We start from the raw sequence: 22,491 nt of genomic DNA on the forward strand, positions 1-22,491 counted from the left end.
AATATTGATTGGGACAGGAGGAATTTCTCATTCAACATTTGGATAGCCCGACTAGACAGGGGGCAAAACTTGACCTCCTCTTGAGAAATAAGGAAGGGCAGGTGACAGAAGTGTTAGTGAGGTATCACTTTGGGACCTGTGATCATAATTCTATAAGTTTTGAGACAGCTATGGAGAATGATAGGTCTGGCCCAAAAGTTAAAATTCTAAATTGGGCAAGGCCAATTTTGATGGTATCAGGCAGGAACTTTCAAAAGTTAATTGGGGAAGTCTGTGGAAAGGCAAAGGGATGTCTGGTAAGTGGGAGGCTTTCAACAGTGTGTTAACCAGGGTTGAGGGTAAGCATATTCCTCTTACAGTGAAGGGCAAAGCTGGTAGAAGTAGGGAACCCTGGACTCGGGAAATTGAGGCCCTGGTCAAGAAGAAGAAGGAGGCACGTGACATGCATACGCAGCTGGGAAAAAACTGAATCCCTTGAAGAGTATGGAGGTACAGGAGAAGAGTTAAGAGAGAAGTCAGGAGGGCAAAAAGGGGGCCTGATTGTTTTGGTAGATAAGGCAAAGGAGAATCCAAAGAGCTTCTACAAATACATGAAGGTCAAAAGAGTAACTAAGGACACAGTAGGGCTTCTTAAGTGTCAACAAGGTCATCTGTGTGTGGATCCACAAGGAATGGGCGAGATCCTAATTGAATATTTCTCATCAGTATTCACAGTTGAGAAAAGCATGGATGTTAGGGAACTTGGGGAAATAAATAGTGATGTCTTGGGGAGAGTACATATTACAGAGAGGAGGTGCTGGAAGTCTTAAAGCATAAGATTAAATCTCATGGGATCCAGGGTGAGGTAGCTAAACGGATACAAAATTGGCTTGATGACAGAAGCCAGAGAGTGGTTGTACAGGGTTGTTTTTCAAACTGGAGGCCTGTGACCAGTGGTGTGCCTCAGGAATCAGTGCTGGGTCCACTGTTATTTGTCTTTTATATTAATGACTTGGATGAGAGTATAGGAGGCATGGTTAATAAGTTTGAAGATAACACCAAGATTGGTGGCATAGTGGACAGTGAAGAGAGTTATCAAGGATTGCAACGGGATCTTGATCAATTAGTCCAGTAGACTGATGAATGGCAGATGGAGTTTAATGTAGATAAATGCGAGGTGATGCATTTTGGTAGACTGAACCAGGGCAGGACTTACTCAGTTAATAGTAGGGTGTTGGGAACAGTTACAGAACAAAGAGATCTCAGTACAGGTTTATACAGGTGGACAGAGTGGTGAAGAAGGCAATAAGCACACTTGGTTTCATTGATCAGAGCATTGAATACAGGAGTTGGGATATCTTGTTGAGGTTGTACAAGACATTGGTAAGGCCACATTGGAATACTGTGTACAGTTCTGGTCACCTTATTATAGAAAGGGTATTATTAAACTAGAAAGAGTGCAGAAAAGATTTACTATGATGCTATGGGGATTTGATGGTTTGAGTTATAAGGAGAGGCTGGATAGACTGGGACATTTTTCTCTGGAGCACAGGAGGCTGAGGAGTGATTTATAGAGGTCTATAAAATAATGAAGAGCATAGGTCAGCTAGATAGTCAATATCATTTCCCAAATGTAGGGGAGTCTAAAACTAGAGGGTATTGGTTTAAGGGAGAGGGGAGAGATAAAAGGGTCCAGAAAGGAAATTTTTTCACACAGCGGGTGGTGGGTGAGTGTCTGGAGCAAGTTGCCAGAGGTAGTAGTAGAGGCAGGTACAAATTTGTCTTTTAAAAAGTATTTGACAGTTACATGGGTAAGATGGGTATAGAGGGAAATGGGCCAAAAGCAGGCAATTGGGACTAGCTTAGGGGTTTAAAAAAAAGGACAGCATGGATAAGTTGGGCTGAAGGCCTGTTTCCATGCCGTAAACCTCTATGATTCTATGACTACAAGCTTCCTCACGGACTGGAACGCTCCAGTTCATAGAATTTATAGAATCATTACAGTGCAGAAGACGCCATTTGGCCCATCGAGTTTGCACTGACTCTCTGACAGAGTGTCTTAGCCAGGCCCTCTCCCCCACCCTAACCCTGTAACCCCGTACATTTACCACGGTTAATCTATCTAACCTACACATCTTGGGATACATAAGGGAATTTAGCATGGCCAATCCGCCTAGCCTGAACATTTCTGGACTATGGGAGGAAAGCAGAGCACCTGGAGGAAATACCCACAGATACGGAATGTGCAAATTCCACTCCAGCGAATGCAGCCCTATGAATCCAGTCTGTGGTTTGCAGGAACTGGCTGCATGCAAATTGGCTGCTGCATTAGAAGTTTATTTATTATTGTCACAAATTGGCTTTTTTAACACCGCAATGAAGTTACTGTGAAAATCGCCTAGCGTCCACATTCCAGCACCTGCTCAGGTTCACTGAGGAAGAATTTAGCATGGTCAACGCACCTAACCAGCACATCTTATGGGAGGAAACCCATAAACACCTGGATGAAACCCACACAGACACGGGGAGAATATGCAAACTCCACATAGACAGTGAGCCAAGCTAAGGATCGAATTCAGGTCCCTGGCACTGTGAGGTGGCAGTGCTAACCGCTCTGTCGGCCACGTCGCAATTTCAACCTAAATTGCATATCTTTGGAGTGCGTGTGGAAACCGAAGCACCTGGGGGAAACCCACGCAGACACGGGGAGAATGTGCAAACTCTTCCGCACAGACCAGTGACCAGAATTGAACCCGTGTTCCTGGTACTGAGAGACAGCAGTGCTGACCGCCGTGCCGCAAGCGGCAGCTTATGGAAGAAGAGCCACCCTGGATGTAAAGTACTGCAGGACTTGTCCTGTGGTGGGGGAAGGTGCTATATAAATGAAATTCCTGTTCTAGTCGCCCCCCCGCCCCAAATCCCTGGCTGCTGAGGGCTGGGTCCCTCTCTGACGTCAGAAGCTGGGAGGCAGCAAGATGGTGGCGGCTGGCGGGCGGAGCTGAGAGGGCGGCTCGGAGCGGGGAGGCCGCCTCGCCAATAAACCTCCCCCTCCCTCAAACAAACACCTCCAACACTACCACTCGCCCTCCCGGGGATTATGCCTTATCGCCGAGGCCGGGACCTGAGTGCAGAATGCTGCGTTCCACCGAGTTTTTCCGCAGCATCGAGTGTCCGTTTTACGGCGCCGGGCCCGGCTCCTGTAACCGGCCCTATTGTCACTTCAGGCACCGCAGCCACAAGCCCAGGGACAGGCCGGAGGGAGACGGAGCGCCTCTAGCAGCCGACCGAGGTGAGTGGGCTGAGGAGGGTCTCCATTTAACCCACACCACCCCCCCCCCCTCAACCTCTCTGGCCCACTCATTAAAGGGGGGGGGGTCGGCTTATTACTGGAGGGTAGCCTTCATGTCTTGTCTTGTGGGTACTGGGGGGTGGTGGCCTTCATGTCTTGTCTTGTCTTGTGGGTACTGGGGGGTGGGGTGGCCTTCATGTCTTGTGGGTACTGGGGGGGGTGGGGTGGTGGCCTTCACGTCTTGTCTTGTGGGTACTGGGGGGGGTGGGGTGGTGGCCTTCACGTCTTGTCTTGTGGGTACTGGGGGGGGTGGGGTGGCCTTCATGTCTTGTCTTGTGGGTACTGGGGGGGTGGGGTGGTGGCCTTCACGTCTTGTCTTGTGGGTACTTGGGGGGTGGGGTGGCCTTCACGTCTTGTCTTGTGGGTACTTGGGGGGTGGGGTGGCCTTCATGTCACGTCTTGTCTTGTGGGTACTTGGGGGGTGGGGTGGCCTTCATGTCACGTCTTGTCTTGTGGGTACTTGGGGGGTGGGGTGGCCTTCATGTCACGTCTTGTCTTGTGGGTACTTGGGGGGTGGGGTGGCCTTCATGTCACGTCTTGTCTTGTGGGTACTTGGGGGGTGGGGTGGCCTTCTTGTCTTGTCTTGTGGGTACTGGGGGGGGGTGGGGTGGCCTTCATGTCTTGTCTTGTCTTGTCTTGTGGGTACTGGGGGGGGTGTGGGGTGGCCTTCATGTCTTGTCTTGTGGGTACTGGGGGGGGGGGTGGGGTGGCCTTCTTGTCTTGTCTTGTGGGTACTGGGGGGGGTGGGGTGGCCTTCTTGTCTTGTCTTGTGGGTACTGGGGGGGTGGGGTGGCCTTCATGTGTTGTGTCATGAGTACTGTCCAAATTAAATTATGCTGCTGAATTTGAATATCCCCTGGGACGAAGTGGGAGGGTCTGCCTTCCTGGTACATGCTTCAGTGTTTTGGTTTGTGTTATGTTCAGTAAGGTGTCAAGGCCAGACAGTTTGGAATTGCCCTTTTAACTCCCAGCAAGTGTGAATTGTATTTCCAGGTTAATTTGTATACTCATTTCAGGTATCTATCTGCTTGATGTACCTGAGGCTGGAACTCACTCTCTTCAGATTAAAAGGGTGTGATGCATTTCTCTGAAAAAATGTGTCCATGTAACTTGACCTCATTTGTAATCAATAGTTTGTCATAGTTAAATTTATTTAGCTTATCAAACTATCCAGATCTAACTGCTGTGATCAATGTTATGCAATATAATAGGAGTACCAGGGTGGGTGGCAAGTAGGCAGTGAACTCCAGCTTTCTTACAGTTTTAGTTATAAAACTTTGTGAACTGATCTATCATTACTGAATCAATTGTACATTTAGATACAGTTCAAAGAAAATATTATCTTTGATATGCAGCACACTAACTTTAGATAAATTCACCTGAGGTACATCAATTATTTTCACATATTACAAGTATGTGATTTCATGCAGAATGATGATATGCATTTTCCTGACTATTATAGATGTTTAAAGATCATAACGAATCATAGAATCCTACAGTACAGAAGGAGACCATTTGGCCCATCAAGTCTGCACTGTCTCCTAAGAGCATCTTGCCCAGGCTCCTCGACCCTGTCCTATCCCCTTAACTCCATGCATTCACCATAGCTAATCCATCTAACCTACACATCTTTAGACTGGGAGAAAACTAATGCCGACGCGCAGATAGTTATCCAAGGCTGGAATCAAACTCGGGGCCCTGGTGCTGAGAGGCAACAGTCTTTGTCACTGTGCTGCCCCACAATATAAAACCACTAATATTGGTTTGTTTATTTTTTTAAGCTCTATTTATCCCTTCTTGCAATTTCTGCTCCTTTACAGCTTTTTGCATCTTTGGCACAGTGGTAGCACTGTTGCCTGGCAGCGCCAGGGACCTTGGTTCAGTTCCGGCCTTGGGTGACTATCTGTGAAGAGCTTGCACGTTTTCCCCATGTCTGTGCGGGTTTCCTCCGGGTGTTTGGTTTCAGTCCACAGTCCAAACTTGTGCTGGTTAGGTTGATTGACCATGCTAAATTGCCTCTTAATATCAGGCGGATTAGCAGGGGAAATACGTAGGGTGGCGGGGATAGGGCCTGGGTGTGCTTGTTGTGGGTGTAGGCTCAATGGGCCAAATTACCACCACCTGCCATATAGAGATTCTATGATTCAATTGAGCATATATTCTAATTTCTTTTTCCTTTATTAAAGGCATCGCACACAGTTCTCCGCATTAAATTTTATACAATTTGTTGTTGTCTCTTGAAGTCTTTTACAGTTCACTTTATTGCTTGCCTTTTCCCACACTGATATCGTTTTTGGTAATGTTTTTCCAGTACTCCAACCTAAATCATCTAATTGTGTACAGGCAAAAAAAAATTGATCTATGAAATCAGGGACTTCCAATCTTGCTCCAATCTAAGCATCAGTTTATGATATGTTGACCTTATGTTATGGCCCATTAGCAAACCCTCTAATTATCATTTCTTGATACATCATATTCTTGAATTTTTAGTTAAGTGGAATGTCCTTGAAATTTCATGTGTAGTACATTTACTCATTGCCTTAATCCAATTGGTCACTTTTTCAAGAAATTGTTAAATTTGTCAAATACATCTTTTCCATTTAAAATAAAACTATGCCAACTGTTCTTGGTTAACCTTTGAAGGTTAGGTGACCTTTTTAACCTGAAAGCTAAATTTAGATTTTTCCTCTAAGACTTTTTGGAACATTATGAATGTAACATTATTGTAGGTTCTGTTTTTTTTGTTGCTTCCATAGTATTGTACCTTAATGGAGGTAATTGTGATACATTACTTGACACTTGGCTGAGGCTGATTACCTTTGTGGTATAATAGAAAGTGAAAGTATATCAGTGTTGGTCATCTCAATTTATTTGCAAGTGTATACTTGGAGTTGAAGGACCTTGAGGAGAAATAAGTGAAAAATATTTTTCGAAATTTGCAGGAGACTAGAAAGTTTTGGTTAAATGCAGCCGTTGTTCAGTGGTAGCAATTTTGTCTCTTATCAATAAACGATGGGTTCAAGCCCACTCTATAGATTTGGCCGTATAATATAGTATAATATAGGGGTCTGCTGACCTGTAGGTGCTGTTTGAGATTTAATATTCAGTTGAGATAGTCTGTTCTTTTTTCGAGATGAACTTGATCTCCGAACCATCTTGAGCTTGTGAAAAGCACTATATAAGTGCAACTTCCTACTTTAATGAAGACCTTCTGAAAATGTACTTCTGTGCTATGTGCTTGATGATAGAACTGTTCCATTATGAGTTGACCTATATTGTTCTTGCGGGTCGAACCAAGTAAACAAACTTAAATTACGTTCGGACAAAGAAAAAGGGGGCAGCTCCCCAAAAGGAGGGGGAACGGCCCAAACGGAAACAATAAGTACAAAGGAAACTTAAGACACGTCAAATCAAAATGTGATTATCGGGGTCTATAAGGCACCTCAGCCCCTGCGGTGCCCAACGGGCACAGAAGGCCTCGACAGTACCCGTGGACATCGCTTGACCTATATTTGATGACACAATATTGCCACAATCTTAAATGCATGCTATGTCTAGTGCTGTAGGAGATTGTAGAATTTGTTTCAATATATTGGTCATTTTATTTATGCATTTCATTGAATCATATAGCATAGAAGGAGGATATTTGACCCGTTGTGTCTGTGCTGGCACTGTAACAAAGCTATCCAATTGGCCACAATCTCTGTAGCCTAGAAGATGCTTCCCCTGTTCACGTATAACCATAGAAAATTACAGCTCAGAAACAGGCCTTTTGGCCCTTCTTGACTGTGCTGAACCATTTTATGCCTAGTCTCACTGACCTGCACTTGGACCATATCCCTCCACACCCCTCTTATCCATGAACCCCTCCAAGTTTTTCTCAAATGTTAAAAGAGACCCCGCATTTACCACTTTATCCGGCAGCTCATTCCACACTCCCACCACTTTCTGCATGAAGGATCCCCCCCTAATATTCCCTTTAAACTTTTCTCCTTGCACCCTTAGCCCAAGCCCTCTAGTTTTTTTTCTCCTCTAGCCCCAGTGGAAAAAGCCTGCTTGCATTCACTCTATCTATACCCATCAAAATCTTATACACCTCTATTAAATCTCCCCTCATTCTTCTACGCTCCAGGGAATAAAGTCTGAACCTGTTCAATCTCTGTTTGTAACTCGGCTTCGCAAGTCCCGGCAACATCCTTGTGAACCTTCTCTGCACTCTTTCAACCTTACTTACATCCTTCCTGTAACTAGGTGACCAAAACTGTACACAATACTCTAACTTCGGCCTCACCAATGCCTTATACAACCTTACCATAACACTCCAACATTTATACTGGATACTCTGATTTATAAAGGCCAATGTACCAAAAGCACGCTTTACGACCCTATCCATCTGTGACGCCACTTTTAGGGAATTCTGTACCTGTATTCCTAGATCCCTCTGTTCAACTGCACTCTTCACAGTCCTACCATTTACCCTGTATGTTCTACTTTGGTTTGTCCTTCCAAAGTGTAATACCTCATACTTGCCTGAGTTAAATTCAATTTGCCATTTTTCAGCTCATTTTTCTAGTTGGTCCAAATCCTTCTACAAGCTTTGAAAACCTTCCTCACTGTCCACTACACTTTCAATCTTTGTATCATCAGCAAATTTGCTGATCCAGTTTACTACATTGTCATCCAGATCATTGATATAAATGACAAACAACAATGGACCCAACACCAATCCCTACGGCAACTTCCTTTTATCCAGATCTTCCTTATAGATCCAACTTCCTTTTATCCAGATCATTATAACTTGTGTTTTTAATAAATTATGTTATGCAGTGTTTTAAAAAAATCTCCACTTTTTCCCCCTGTTTCTTCTATAGATCCATGTTGGTTGATGTGTTAACTTAAGCATGTTCTTCCAAGTGACAATTTTGCCCTGAATTAAAATTTTCCTTGATCTGTTAATATCTGATTCACACTAACTTATTTTTCCTCATGCACCACTCCTACATCTAAGGTGCATTAAAAATGTGATTAAACCCACTTCTATTTCCAACCTCGGGCAACCTGGGACTTGGGTGACTTTTCTATTTGAGTGCTGTCAACATTTAACATTTCTCTCTTGCCATTTTTATCCTATCCAATTTCAATACCCCCTTCTTTCCCATGACATTAGCAGCATTCTCTTTTGTAAAGACTAATGCAAGGTATTCATTTAGTATCTCATCTGTATCTCCATAAGCTTTCCATTTTTGTTCTTAATTAGATCTTTCCTTTATGATTAAACATAAGAGATAGAAACAGAAAAAGGAGGCTAACGATAATTATAAGGTTCATAATCAGGTAGAGAATCACACAGAATACAGAGCAAGCAGAGGAAAATCAAACTATGTTGTTGTTCTTCCACTGCTACTGGGTCAAAAGCCTGGAACTCCCTAACATTGCTGTGGGTGTATCTACGCCATTTGGACTGCAACAGTTTAGGAAGGCAGCTCGCTCCATCTTCTTGAGGACAGTTAGGGATGGGCAAGAAATGCTAGCTTTGCCAGTGATATTCACGCCTCATGAATAGAAAAGACTAAGAGCCTCGGCGTTCCCTTTTATGTTATCTGCTAATCTTTCTCGTACTGTTTCATTCACACTTTTACTTTATTTTTCCGTTTTCCTCTGTGTGCTCTTTGATTTTTTTTCATCTTATGAACCTGGCAATTATCATTAGCCTCCTTTTTCTTCTCTATTTTTAATCATCAAGCTCTATGTTTGTATGTCTTTCCTTTTTCCTCTTCAGTATGTACCTAGACTGCAGCTGAACAATATGCTGTTTGAAGGATCGACCTCCCACTGCTCCACTATTCCTAAAAGAACAAAACTAAATCTTTAAACTAATGAAGTGGATCTCAGAACAGTACATGAGCAAATTGTAAATTGGGGAAGAAAACAATTCCACAAAGAACCAGAAATACAACAGGAAGCAGGGGAGAAAACACCAAAAGATTCGGAAATGAAGCACCAACACAATATTTCCAAATTGTGTTCAGTCTTGCCAAAGCTGGAAAACTACTTGGTGAGGGCTTTGTGTAGACTGGATTTTTTATAATCTCAAGAGCAGCCAAGAGTTTTTGGAGCGTGCACAAAGCAAAATTCCACAAGGAAACACAGAATTCAAACTAACCTACATGCTATATTACACAAACTTTGTTTAAATATTGATTTTCCTGCAAGTAAATTGAAATTTCCAACCTGTAAAACATTTTTTCTTTACATCATTCTCGTCCCAATCACTTGATTATTTCATCTGGTGTAAAGAAAGAAATACATTTACATTTTACATCATCTGTTATAATTTCAGGATGTTCCAAAGTACTATGTAGCTATTGAAGTCTGTTAAAGTGTTGTCACTGTTACAATGTGGAGAAATGCATGAATCAGCTTCAAATTTAATGCCTATTATGGTTCAGGCCAGAAACTTCAAAGTGTTTATGAAGGCTGTCTGAACCATAGGTTTTCAACCTTGAATTTGGCTAGGATAAGCATGAGATGCTTCACATCAGGTATGATTCAATTGACCCACTAGGGACCTTTTATCAAACACAGTTTATCTGAATATAATCAAGATGTACAGTAAGAAAATTAGCAAGAACTTTTATCAGTTATAAACAAGAAGCAAAATAACCACTACGCTGTATAACCCTTAACAAATATATATAAGCTGCCCCAATCAAAACACCTCCATAAACAACCCTTTAACAGGTTCAATACAGCAAGGTCTACTGCTCGTGATAATTGGATTGAGACTGTTAAAAGAATTCTGCAGTCAAATGCTTTTGAGACTCAGAACAGTTTGAAGACATTCCAAACACCAGGGAGACTCTGGTCCAGCCCCCAACAACAGCAGTTTTTCATTCTTCAGGAAAACGAGAAGTTCCAAAGAAGAAAAAACGGGGAGAGAGAGAAAAACACTTTTTAGCTTACTGTCCATTCTAAAACTAAAACTCAAACCTGCAACTCCAAACTGAAAATGAAACTTTAAACTCACTGACAAAAACAGTTCAAACATATATGACCATCTTCCTAACAATGCAGAATCATAAAACTAATCCCAGAGTAACCACATAAACCCCATTTAAACCACTTAAGTAGCAATAAATGGACTCATTGTAATCAGCTCAGCAACAATGACACCACTGAAGCTGTGAACTAAGAAACATCTGAAACTGTGAGGTGCAGAAATCATTTTTTAAAAAAAACTTTTTAAAGGTTTTTTTGCATCCATATTTACTGAGGAAACGGGCATGGAGTTTATGGAAATAGGACAAGCAGGTAGGGAGGTCATGGAACCTTTCCAGATTAAAGGAGGGGGTGCTGGCTGTCTTGAAACAAATCAGAGTGAATAAATCCCCAGGTCTGGACAGGGTATTCCCACGGATCTTGAGGGAGGCTAGTAGTGAACTTGCAGGGGTCCTGGCAGACACATTTAAAATGCCAGTATGCATGGGGGGAGGTGCCGAATGATTGGAAGGTAGCTCATGGTGTTCCGTTGTTTAAAAAAGGTTCCAAAAGAAATCTGGGAAATTATAGGCCAGTAAGTTTGACGGTGGTGGGCAAGTTATTGGAAGGTGTGATAAGGGATAGGATCTACAAATATTTGGATAGACAGGGACTTATTAGGAAGAATCAACATGGCTTTGTGTGTGGTAGGTCATGTTTGACCAATTTTTTTTAGAGTTTTTCGAGGAGGTTACCAGGAAAGTGGATGAAGGAAAGCTGGTGGATGTTGTCTGCCTGGGTTTTAGCAAGGCCTTTGATAAGGTCCCTCATGGGAGGTTAGTTAGGAAGGTTCAGTCGCTAGGTATACGTGGGGAGGTAGTAAATTGGATTAGAAACTGGCTCAATGGAAGAAGCCAGAGAGTTGCTTCTGAGTGGAGGCCTGTGACTAGTGGTGTGCCGGAGGGATCGGTGTTGGGTCTGTTGTTATTTGTCATCTATATCAATGATCTGGATGATAATGTGGTAAATTGCATCAGCAAATTTGCTGATGATACAAAGATTGGAGGTGTAGTGGACAGTGAAGAAGGTTTTCAAAGCTTGCAGAGGGATTTGGACCAACTAGAAAAATGGCGAATGGAATTTAACACAGACAAATGTGAGCTATTGCACTTTGGAAGGACAAACCAAAGTAGAACATACAGGGTAAATGGTAGGACTCCGAAGAGTGCAGATGGACAGAGGGATCTGGGAATACAGGTACAGAATTCCCTAAAAGTGACGTCACAGGTGGATAGGGTCGTAAAGAGTGCTTTTGGTACATTAGCCTTTATAAATCGGAGAATCGAGTATAAATGTTGAAGTGTAACGGTAATGTTGTATAAGGCATTGGTGAGGCCAAATTTAGAGTATTGTGTACAGTTTTGGTCACCTAGTTACAGGAAGGATGTAAATAAGGTTGAAAGAGTTCATGGAAGGTTCACAAGGATGTAGCCGGGACTTGAGAAGCTGAGTTACAGAGATGTTAAATATGGAGCGTAGAAGAATGAGGGGAGATTTGATGGTGATGAATAAGATTTTGATGGGTATAGATAGTGAATGCAAGCAGGCTTTTTCCACTGGGGCTAGGGGAGAAAAAAACCAGAGGGCATGGGTTAAGGGTGAAAGGAGAAAAGTTTAAAGGGAATATTAGAGGGGGGCTTCTTCACGCAGAGTGGTTGGGAGTGTGGAGTGAGCTGCTGGATAAAGTGGTAAATGTGGGGTCTCTTAACATTTAAGAAAAACTTGGACAGGTACATGGATGAGCGGGGTTTGGAGGGATATGGTCCAAGTGCAGGTCAGTGGGACTAGGCAAAAAATGGTTTGGCACAGACGAGAAGGGCTAAAAGGCCTGTTTCTGAGCTGTGAATTTCTATGGTTTTTTGGTACATTAACAACAAAATGCCTGCCATGTTTTTGGAACAGGTATCAACTATTACACAAATATTAGTTTTTGACAAAGACCTGAGGTCAAAATGTGGCTGACTGAAATTATGTTTATCTTTCCCTGAAGTTTCTCTGATGACAAATATCCCAGTAAATAATTACTGCGCACAGTTTGGTCTCCCATATTGTAAAAATAATTTGAGGTTCTCAAGAAATAAACTGATTTACAAGAATGACACTAACATTAAAAAAGGTTGAACAGGCTGGGACTCTTTAGGAAAGAGATGCTAGAAGGGACACCTGATGGAAGCCTTTAGATAAGGAAAGGGTTTGATAGGATTGATGTGAAGATGATTATTCTACTTGTAGGGAGACCAGAACTGGAGCCATGGTGGCACAGTGGTTAGTGCTGCAGCCTCACAGCGCCAGGGGCCCATGTTTGATTCCTGGCTTTGGTCACTGTCTATGTGGGGTCTACATGTTATCCCTGTTTCTGTGTGTGTTTTCTCCCATAGTCCAAAAGACATGTTAGTTAGGTGGATTGGCCATGCTAAATTCTCCCTCAGTGTACCCAAACAGACGCCAGAGTGTGGCGACCAGACGATTTTCACAACAACTTCATTGCAGTGTTAATGTAAGCCTGCTTGTGACTAATAAATAAACTTTAATGTTGCCATTAATAAATATAATAGCATTTAGGAAAAACTTCGATACAGCATATGTTGGAATCTAGATCTCACTAGTTGAGCTGAATAGCACAGATGCAGTTAAGAAGGAGCTGGATAAATAAACCAGAGAAAGGAATAGAGGTTTTTACTAATAGGCCTGGGTGAAAGTTTTGTGGAGCATAAACACGGAGGCAGTTCAACTAGGTGATCCCTTTGTGCTTACCTTTCTATGTAATGCAGATGAAGTTGTAGACCAGATATTAAAATACTCTATTATTAAACAATATATTTTGCTTTTGACATTTCCCTTTTATCCACTCGTAATATAAATATGTTCACACTTTACTACACACGTGGAAAAGAAAATGACTGGCCTGTATAGCCTTAATACCAGAGTTGCCAGTGGGTCACCATAACTCTGCCTGTGATCACAATTACTGATAAATATTACAGTTTCCACATGGAATAAACTTTATAAAGGCTTTGTGCAATTTAAACTTTAACTTTAGATTTACGTAGATCTGTAAATTACATTTGAAAGAATTCATAATTTTTTTGATAATGTATTGACTTCACTTCTGCTAACCATAATACTTTTCTCTACAGTTGCTATTCTACAGTCTCACTTTTTTCTACAGTTGCTATTTTAATTAGTTTCAGAATCTGCACAAAAAAAAGTTGCAGTATTAACATTAAAAGAAACTTTGAATTACACTTTTTAGATGCTATTTATATATTTCTTCGATGTGAATGATGTATTTGAGAATTCAAAGGCAGCTTTGATTTGATTAGAGTTGCACAGGAGAAGAGTTGTTATACTAAACTCCCTCTTTTGTGATCTTGACATTGATGTTTCTAGGTCCAACTTGGCTGAAACTCGTTAAGTCAGCACAGACTAAGAATTTTATATGTTAACTGTTTGGCGTGTATGATACAGCTGTGTTGCAATTATCAGCCTAGTTTGGAGAACCTCAATTCTCTCTCTCATGAAAATTGGACATTACATCTTTAAGTTGTCGTGTAAAAGTCAAAGTTGCATTTGTTTTGCAGTTAAATTTTATTATCTGCTGCTGGATTTTGAAATTCTGTAATAACAGTATCGCAAGTTTAGAAACAAATTGTGGAACGTGGACAGTTTTTTGAAGTGTCCAAACACTAATTTTAGCATTATACTTCCTATTGAACTGACAACAGAATGCTTCAATCAGGCAGACAGGTAATTGTGCAGAATTGCTCATCACCCAGATTTAATCAGAATAGCCAAAAGCAACATGTCCATACATGTTTGTGCGTGTGTGTAGTGTAATAAAGACAGGAAATTTTGGAGATATTCAGCAGGCCTGGGACACCTATGGAAGGAGAAACGTTTTAAGTCAAAGACCTTTCATATTGAAACATCAACTCTGTTTCTCTCCACAGATCCTCCCAGACCTACTGAGTATTTTCCAGCATTTTCTCTCCAAGTTTCCAGTATCCGCCGTATTTTGCTCTTGTGTAACTTCTCTGTAACTGATTGGAGAACATCAGAACTGCAAACAAATTTATGATTACACTGAGAATGGAAGGAAAAATATTGTCATGTGTAACTTCTTTGTGGTTAAAATTGCCAAGGCAGTCTCAAAAGGGAAATTACATTCTCAGGGTTTCCTACCTATAAGACATAGGAGCAGAATTAGGCTACTCGGCCCATCGAGTCTGCTCCGCCATTTAATCATGACTTTTTTTTCTCCTCCCCATTCTCCTGCCTTTTCCCCATATCATCTGATCCCCTTATTAATCAAGAATGCATCTATCTCTGTCTTAAAGACACTCAATGACCTAACCTTCCACAGCCACCTGTACAACTATTTCATTCCTACTTCAACGTTATGAAATTCTGAAGGACATTAAAAATAAGTGAATTCTATAAGCAGTTTCCACTTACTGAATCTTATAACTTGCATATTTGTTTGTATAAAGAGGGGTAGTTGTTTTTATACCATTTTGTCTGCTGTGGCATAGCTCAGGGAAACACTGTTTCCCTTCCTGCTTGTTTCCTACATAGTTCCCCTCTTGTTAGTTTTCTCTTTGACTTTTTGTTTCCCTTGCTCCAAGTCTTTACATGCTTTCTGCTATTGGGGAGACTGATTACCTCTGGTGCTATATATTTGATCTCACAGATGTGTTGGGAAAATTTTCCTGGACTATGAAATATTGAATGTTCACAAAAAATGTGTTTTGCAGTTTTGATTTGAAATCCTGAAATCTTTTAGTTTGCTGCAAAAACATAGAAACTAATAAAAAAAATTTGCAACTTAATGTCGTTTCTGTGCATGTTTGTCCTTGAGTCCAATTACTGCTTTTTAAATCTTCTGTTCCTTTTCAATTTTACATTCTTGTTTACCTCACATTCTGTCCTTCATAATTCTACCTGTCTTCTATCTCACGTGCAATCTAAGCCAGTCTTAGGCTCTGATTTAAAGTTGCAGCAGGAATGGAGGAATGTGTGACATTGTGTATTTCTTTGTTTGACCCGTGTGCCCCTCATTCTCTTCTGCACCAGGTGGATCTGAATGGGTGGATTGGTGGCCTGGGGTTGGGAGGGAACAGTTGGGTGACTCTATCTGGAAAGTAATGGGAATTATAGCATCTGATATTGGTCCAGTATTTTGGAGTAGTTTGTAGGCCTCTGAACAGCAATTGGATAGAACATGAAACAAGAAATTATTGGAGTTTGTAACAATGGCAACATATTAGTTATGGGTCTTCCTGTAGACTGGAGCAATCAAATCGGCAACGATGGTGTGGAAGATGAATTTGTAAAATGCTTTTGTGACATTTTCCTACTGCAATGTGGAACCAACATGGGATAAAGCTAACTTAGATCTGGTATTGTGCATTGAAGCAGAGTTAATTAGTAGGAAAAGATCCACCTAATACAATTGAATTCTGCATTAAATTTGAAAACAACATACTCCAATCATAAACAAGAATCTTAAACTTTAATGAAGCCGATTACATAGGTATGAGAGAAGTGGCAGAGGTTGGGCAAAGGTATGATGGTAAATAAACAATATAAAACTTTTTTTAAACAATTCAAAATATTTAACAAAAATGCATTCTGTTCAAAAAATCTGCGAAAGATCATCCGTGTCTTACTAAGAAGAGGCTTACAATGTTGTGAAAATCAGTAACAAATCTGAGGATTGGGAATATATTAAAAATCAACAAAGGGACACCAAAATGTTTAAAAGGGAAAAAGTCAAAGTAAACTAGCTAGGAAAAATAGTAAGTAAAAGCTTTTTTAAGTATATGAAAAGGAAGAGAACAGTTAACTTTAACGTTGGTCTCCAGTCAGGAGAAATTAACATGGGGACTGAGGAAATGGCAGGAACATTGAAGACATATTTTGCCTTTCTTCACAGTAGAAAACACAAGTCATACTAGAAATAGAGGATAACCTAGAGGCTAATTTGCATGAGGAAATTAATGTAATTTATATCGGCATTGAAAAGTGCTGGAGAAACTTGTGGGACTCAGATCCCCAGGGCCTGATGGTCCACATCCTAGAGTTCTAAGATAGCTGCAGAGATAGTGGGTGTACTGGCAATGATTTTCTAAAATTCCCTAGATTCTGGAATGATTCCAGTGGATTGAAAGTTAGGAAATTTAAGATCACTAGTCAAGAAAGAAGGGAGGGAGAAATCTAGGAAACTACAGGCCAGTTAACCTGATGTCTATCACTAGGAAGTATTATCAATGCACTTAGAAAAGCACAGTCCGATTAGAATAAGTCAGCATAGTTTTACAAAAGAGATATCCTGTTTGTCAAGCTGAGGGTAAGAAACACAAACAGAAAAGATAGGAGCAGGAGGAGGTTATTTGGCCCTTCAGGCCTGCTGTGTCATTTATTACAATCATGGCTGATCATCCAACTCAATAGACTAATTCTGCTTTCTCCCCATAACCTTTGATCCCATTCATCCCATGCACTAAATCCACCTGCCTCTTGAATGCATTCAATGTTTTGGCATCAACTATTTCTTGTGGTAATGAATCCCACTAGTCACCATCTGCCACTTCAAAAAAGACCCATTTATTCCTGCTATCTGCTAACCAATTCTCAATCCATGCCAATATGTTACCCCCATACCTTTTGCTTTAATTTTGCACATTAACCTCTTAGGTGAGACCTTATCAAAAGCTTTGGGGCTTTTATTATGTTAAGTACAAGTTGTTATAGTTATTATGACAAGTGTATAACTTATGTATGTATATACTAATGTCTTAGATATGGATCAAATAATCCTTTGTAATGCCATTGACGTGGCTTGACTAACGAACTACCTTGAATTTTTTTGCCGTCATCCTGTATTTATTTATAGTAGTCATTCAAATTTAAAGTTTCAAAAACAAAAATCAATAGCTCTATCCATAATGTGAAGACATTGTGTTACAGGTACTGCTTTGAAATTGCTTACTTAGAACAAAACAAAGCTACAGACCCAAATTTAACTGTCAGCTCTGAGCCACTCTTGCATTATGTTGCATAGAATATACAGCACAGAAATAGTTCATTCAGTCTATGGTCCCCCACCTGCTTCCTCTGCCCCTCTTTGTTTAATCCTATCAGCACAACCTCCTAGACCTTTCTCACAGAACTTGCAATTCACAACAGTCAAAATTGATAATCCAATGCAGATTAAGGGAGTGCTATGCTGTCAGAGATCTCATTTACAGAGGAGACATTCAACTCTGACCCTGTCTGTCCTTCAGTTGGATGAAAAAGATTCCATGGCACGATTTTGAAGAAATGCAGGGAATTAACTGAGGGCCAGTATTTGTCCCTCTATCAAAATTTACGAAAAAAACTATCTGGACATTATCACATTGCTGTTGTGGAAGCTTGCTGTCTACAAATTGGCTGCTCCCTTTACTGCATCACCAACATAAAGCACTTCATTAGCTGGAAAGAACTTTGCACCATCCTGTGGTTGTGAAGAGCTTTCTGTAAATACAAGTTTTCATTTCCTTAAATGCATCTGTGCTATTTGTCTCCACTGTTTTTGTGCTAGCAAGTTCAATATTTTAGTAAAACAGTTGAGTTAATGATTGCTTTAATGTTCAAATCACTTTAAATATTGAAACTTCATTTTGTTGGTCTACAACAGATTCAAAGCAGAAGTTGATGTTGTGATGGTCTCGAGTCCTTCTGTCAATGATTTGCTTTATTTCACATCCAGATTAGAGTGGACACATGATGTGTGTGCAAAGCTGATGCCACACCCATCCTAATCATATCATTTTTTTAAACAAGAAGTTGAACAAATGGTATTGCATCCCCTTTCTCTACTCTCTCTCTCACCCCTCCCCTTGTGATGAGATCTGCCTGAACAAAATTTTGGATCCTGTTGTAATGACCTTTTTTTTCACAAGGTTCATACTAGTCTGGGTCATGAAAAGAATATTTTCAGGTCAATGGTACTGCAGTTTGTGCAGAATTGCACAATTGCTGGGGTAAAATAGTCTGTTGCAGAACACACAAATGTTTAATTGTATGCTTATTCCGGTGTGGACTGTGTAAATTATATGATAGAAAAACTTTAGACCCCAAATTTCCAACCTTAGTGGTTTCATTTGGGTTCCTCCTTTTATGTAGACATTGGAGTGGATCTGGTTGGGTTATGCTGCTAGTTTAGCAGGGTACTCCATGAATCATATCTGATTTCAGTTCTTGTCTTTTGTGGAATATTGATGTTGGTCACTGCATTTATTTTCAACCTCCTGAAGGAAAACAATATGGTGGTGTCATAAACTTTAAATCTGACTACTTCTATCAGTTGACTTGTCATTGTTGAGGGTCCCATCACCTGTGTCAGTGTTTTTGCTTGAGTGATCAATGACAACTCCATCTTACCAAGAGGCTAGAGTATGGGGATAGCCCTATATGTAAATTGAAGAGAGTTGGATAGTCATTTACCTGGAACTATTCAACTACATCTCATCATAACTTGCTGCATCCCAGGAGATGGATCTCACATCTGTTTTCTCAGATAAGGTGGATGTTAGTGAGTGAAAGCAAGTAAGATACTTTTTCTGCATCCTTACAATTCAGAGCCTTTTTTTGAGCTTAACTTGTTGGAAATATGTTTAAAAATGTGGAGAGGGCAACAGGGCATCTGAATCTTAAGTGAACGGCAGGGCCAACATTTATCCCAAAATTAAAGGTTCTGAGGGGAATAACTCACCACCTGATGCCCAAAGACTGTCCACCTTCTCCAAGCAGAAATCAAGAGTCTAATGGAATACTCTCCACTTGCCAGAATGAGTCTAGCTCTAACAACACTTAAGAAGTTCAACACCATCCAGCACAAAGCAGCCTGCTACCTCTTTCAGAAACATCCAATCCCTCTGCTACTGACAGGTAGTGGCAGCTGTGTACCATCTACAAGATGTGGTGCAGGAAATCATCAACATTCCTTTGGCAGCACTTTCCTAACTCATGACCACCATCATCTATGAGGACAAGAGCAACAGTTACCTGGGAACACCACCACTTGGAAGTTCCCCTCCAAGCCACTCCACCCTGACTTGGAAATATATCACTGTTCCTGGGTCAACATCCTGGAACGTCGTCCCTAACAGCACTGTACCTACACTTAGATTGCAGTGGTTCAAGAATGCAGTTCACCACCGCCTTATCAAGAGCAACTAGACAATAAATGCTGATCTAGTCAGCCTTGTCCACGTCCCCAAAATGAATTTTAAGAATTGCAATAACGAAGGAGATTTAAAATAAGTCTGGCTGAGATGGAGAGTGAATTACAGTCAAATTGGGCACAAAGAAAAATAAGTGGAGGAGATATTGGATTCAGTGAGAGAGAAAGGGAACATGGAGAAAGTAAAGTAAGAAGGCTCATTTAAAATTTACATTTTAAAAATCTTCTTTTTATCTGAACTTTGAAAAGAAATTCTTCCTTTCTTTGAGTTACAAAGCCAGTGGACAGGGCAAACCCTTAATCAGTCTCCTTTATTTTAAAATCCAATTCAAATTGAATCCATTTCACAGTCCCTACAAATTGGACAGACTAAATGGAAGCTGATAAAATAGGCATGACACTCGATCCTATACTTGATCTTAGCCAAAAGGCTGTATCTGAATGAGGGGCCAGAGAGGTTGGTTGACTCAATGCATAAACAATTATCACAGTTTAAAGAATGCCTGTGATGCTAATTTATCAGATTTGAGTTTATTGGACAATTAATAAACAAATTCAGCTAGTCTTATAATGGGGAGGATGAGGGCAAGATGCTATTTGTGCAAAGCAAATGGAATGGTGTAAATGGATATTCACAACTGATGCCACATCTCCCAATTCCTGAATTTGTTGGCCAATGTTTGCAATAATGATGCATGGCACTAACATACTGTTGTTTTTCCAGCAATATTCATTGATTTTACGTAGTGTGTAGCTGAGCCAAGCAGATCAGCAAAGACCCAAATGCAACCCCTTACCTATATGATAAGTAACTCTTGACTGAGATAGCAGTAAAATTGCTGCAGATGTCTTTTGTGTCCTTCATAGGAAAAAGTAGGAAGAAATGTCAAGCAGGTTTTCTACTTCTATTGCTATAACAAGAGGCATCTATTAGTGTAATTAAGTAGTTGCTGGATTGACATTGGTTAAAATGGATGTAACCGTTCAGTGCACTTGGATGGGATATGTGAGGCACCCATGCATTGCTAACCCAACAAGAAACAATTGCCTTCAGACAAAGAAAGGAACATGTTCATTAAAACAAGTACTACTAAATAAGCCAATCAAAAGTGTAATGCAGTTATTTCTATTTGTCTTTTGAACATTTGATTTTCTTTACAATGTCTGATGTCCTAGAGCACTGCTTTTCTGAAGATGGTGATGCAGAATGGTGTACAAAGCATCAAGAACCTAGACAGAAATGGGTCATCCCTCGTATCAGTTGTTGCACGGAATTACTGTTATGTGTGCTGATGCCATGTGCTTGAAAGTGATTTTTTTCAAAAACTGTAATTAAGTCAGAGCCTTTTAGCTAATAGATGAGTGTTCAACCACTCCAGTTAAAACACATCTCTTTCAAAGTGTGGTGTTAACCACACAGGCATAGTGCTGAGATAGTAAATTTGACAACAGTCCATTTGACCATATCTTTCATTGAACAATCAAATAATTACAGAATGCTGTCTCGCCAAACATGGCTGTCATGTGAAATAAATGTTGAGGAACAAATTAAATGGGATTTAAACATGTTTTGCTACGTTATTTGATTAAAACATTGTGAAAGCAACCACACTTGGGCTTAGTCCTCGTCTCATTTTGTGTCACTTTAAACAGAGCTAATTCAACACCCCTCAGCAATAGATTTAATTTCACTCCACTGCCTTTACAGGCTTGGATTGATGAGGCCAACCATTACATCTCTACATTAATAAATTCATTCATTGTATCATAGGTCACTGGAAAGCATTTGGGAGTGAATGAATCTTACCTCACTAACAAGAGTTCTGAGGCAAATTGCAGTATGTCAGCAGCTGCCTGGCTGAAATAAAAAAAACACAAAATGCTGGAAGCATCAACAGATTAGGGTAGCATCTACGAAGGAAAGTGACGTTAAACATTTTGTTTCCTTTTAACCCTTCACCAGAACCCCAACTGCTGTCTTGGATGGTCAATTGGCAGAAGATCTAAAACATTTAACCCTACTTTCACCTCATGTAAATACTCCCTGACTTGCTGAGTGTCTCTGGTAGTTTCTCTTTTATCTCTATATTCCACATCTGCAGTATTTTACTTTTTGCTGCCTAGTTTAGATGGCTTAACCAACCATGGTGGCACAGTGGTTAGCACTGCTGCCTCACAGCGCCAGGGACCAGGGGTTCAGTTCCCATCTTGGCTCACTGTCTGTGCGGAGTCTACACGTTCTCCCTTGTCTGCATGTGTTTCTTCCGGGTGCTCCGGCTTCCTTCCATAGTCCGAAAGATGTGCTAGGTAGGTGCATTGGCCACGCTAAATTCTCCCTCTGTGTACCTGAACAGGTGCCAGAGTGTGGCAACTAGGAGATTTTCACAGTAACTTCATTGCAGTGTTAATTTAAGCCTACTTGTGACCAAATAAAGCTTAACTTTAAACTTTGAAATTAGTGACTGCTTTGTCTGTATCTTTGAGTGCATGTTACACAATACTGTTTCTACATGGTATGCCTCATTTATGAGCCACACCTTATATCAGGCTCACGATAGTGCCCTAGTCTCTCCATTAGAAGGCTGTTGGTTCAAGCCCCACTTGAACATGCAATCTAGGCTGGTAATCCAGTGCAGCACTGCATTGTCGGATATGCCAGTTTTCAGACATAATGTTAAATCTCGTTTGCCCTCACAGGTGGTTATGGATGATCACATTGCTCTAGGGCATGAATTCGTAGCTAATATTTATCCTTCAGCCGAATACCACCATAGCTGGTCTTTCAGCTCAATGACATTTGCGACATCTTGCTGTGGTTAAACTAGCAACTTTCAAAAATAATTAATTGGATGTTAAAATGCTTGGGATATTCTGAGGATTTGCTTGTATCCTCTGG

General features: G+C 40.8%; 1 protein-coding gene across 1 annotated transcript in view; it reads left to right on the top strand.

Moving 5' to 3' along the window:
- Window positions 1-2,955: 2,955 nt before the first annotated feature.
- rexo1 (REX1, RNA exonuclease 1 homolog) overlaps window positions 2,956-22,491 on the top strand; it is a 75,271-nt gene continuing 55,735 nt past the window's right edge. Inside the window, exon 1 of the mRNA XM_080213300.1 lies at window positions 2,956-3,268. Within this exon, the coding sequence (XP_080069426.1) occupies window positions 3,112-3,268 (157 nt within the window). The 5' untranslated portion in view covers window positions 2,956-3,111. The remainder of the gene's footprint in view (window positions 3,269-22,491) is intronic.

Source organism: Carcharhinus amblyrhynchos, chromosome 26 (assembly GCF_965287045.1).
Source record: "Carcharhinus amblyrhynchos chromosome 26, sCarAmb.v2.hapA, whole genome shotgun sequence".
NCBI lineage: Eukaryota > Metazoa > Chordata > Chondrichthyes > Carcharhiniformes > Carcharhinidae > Carcharhinus > Carcharhinus amblyrhynchos.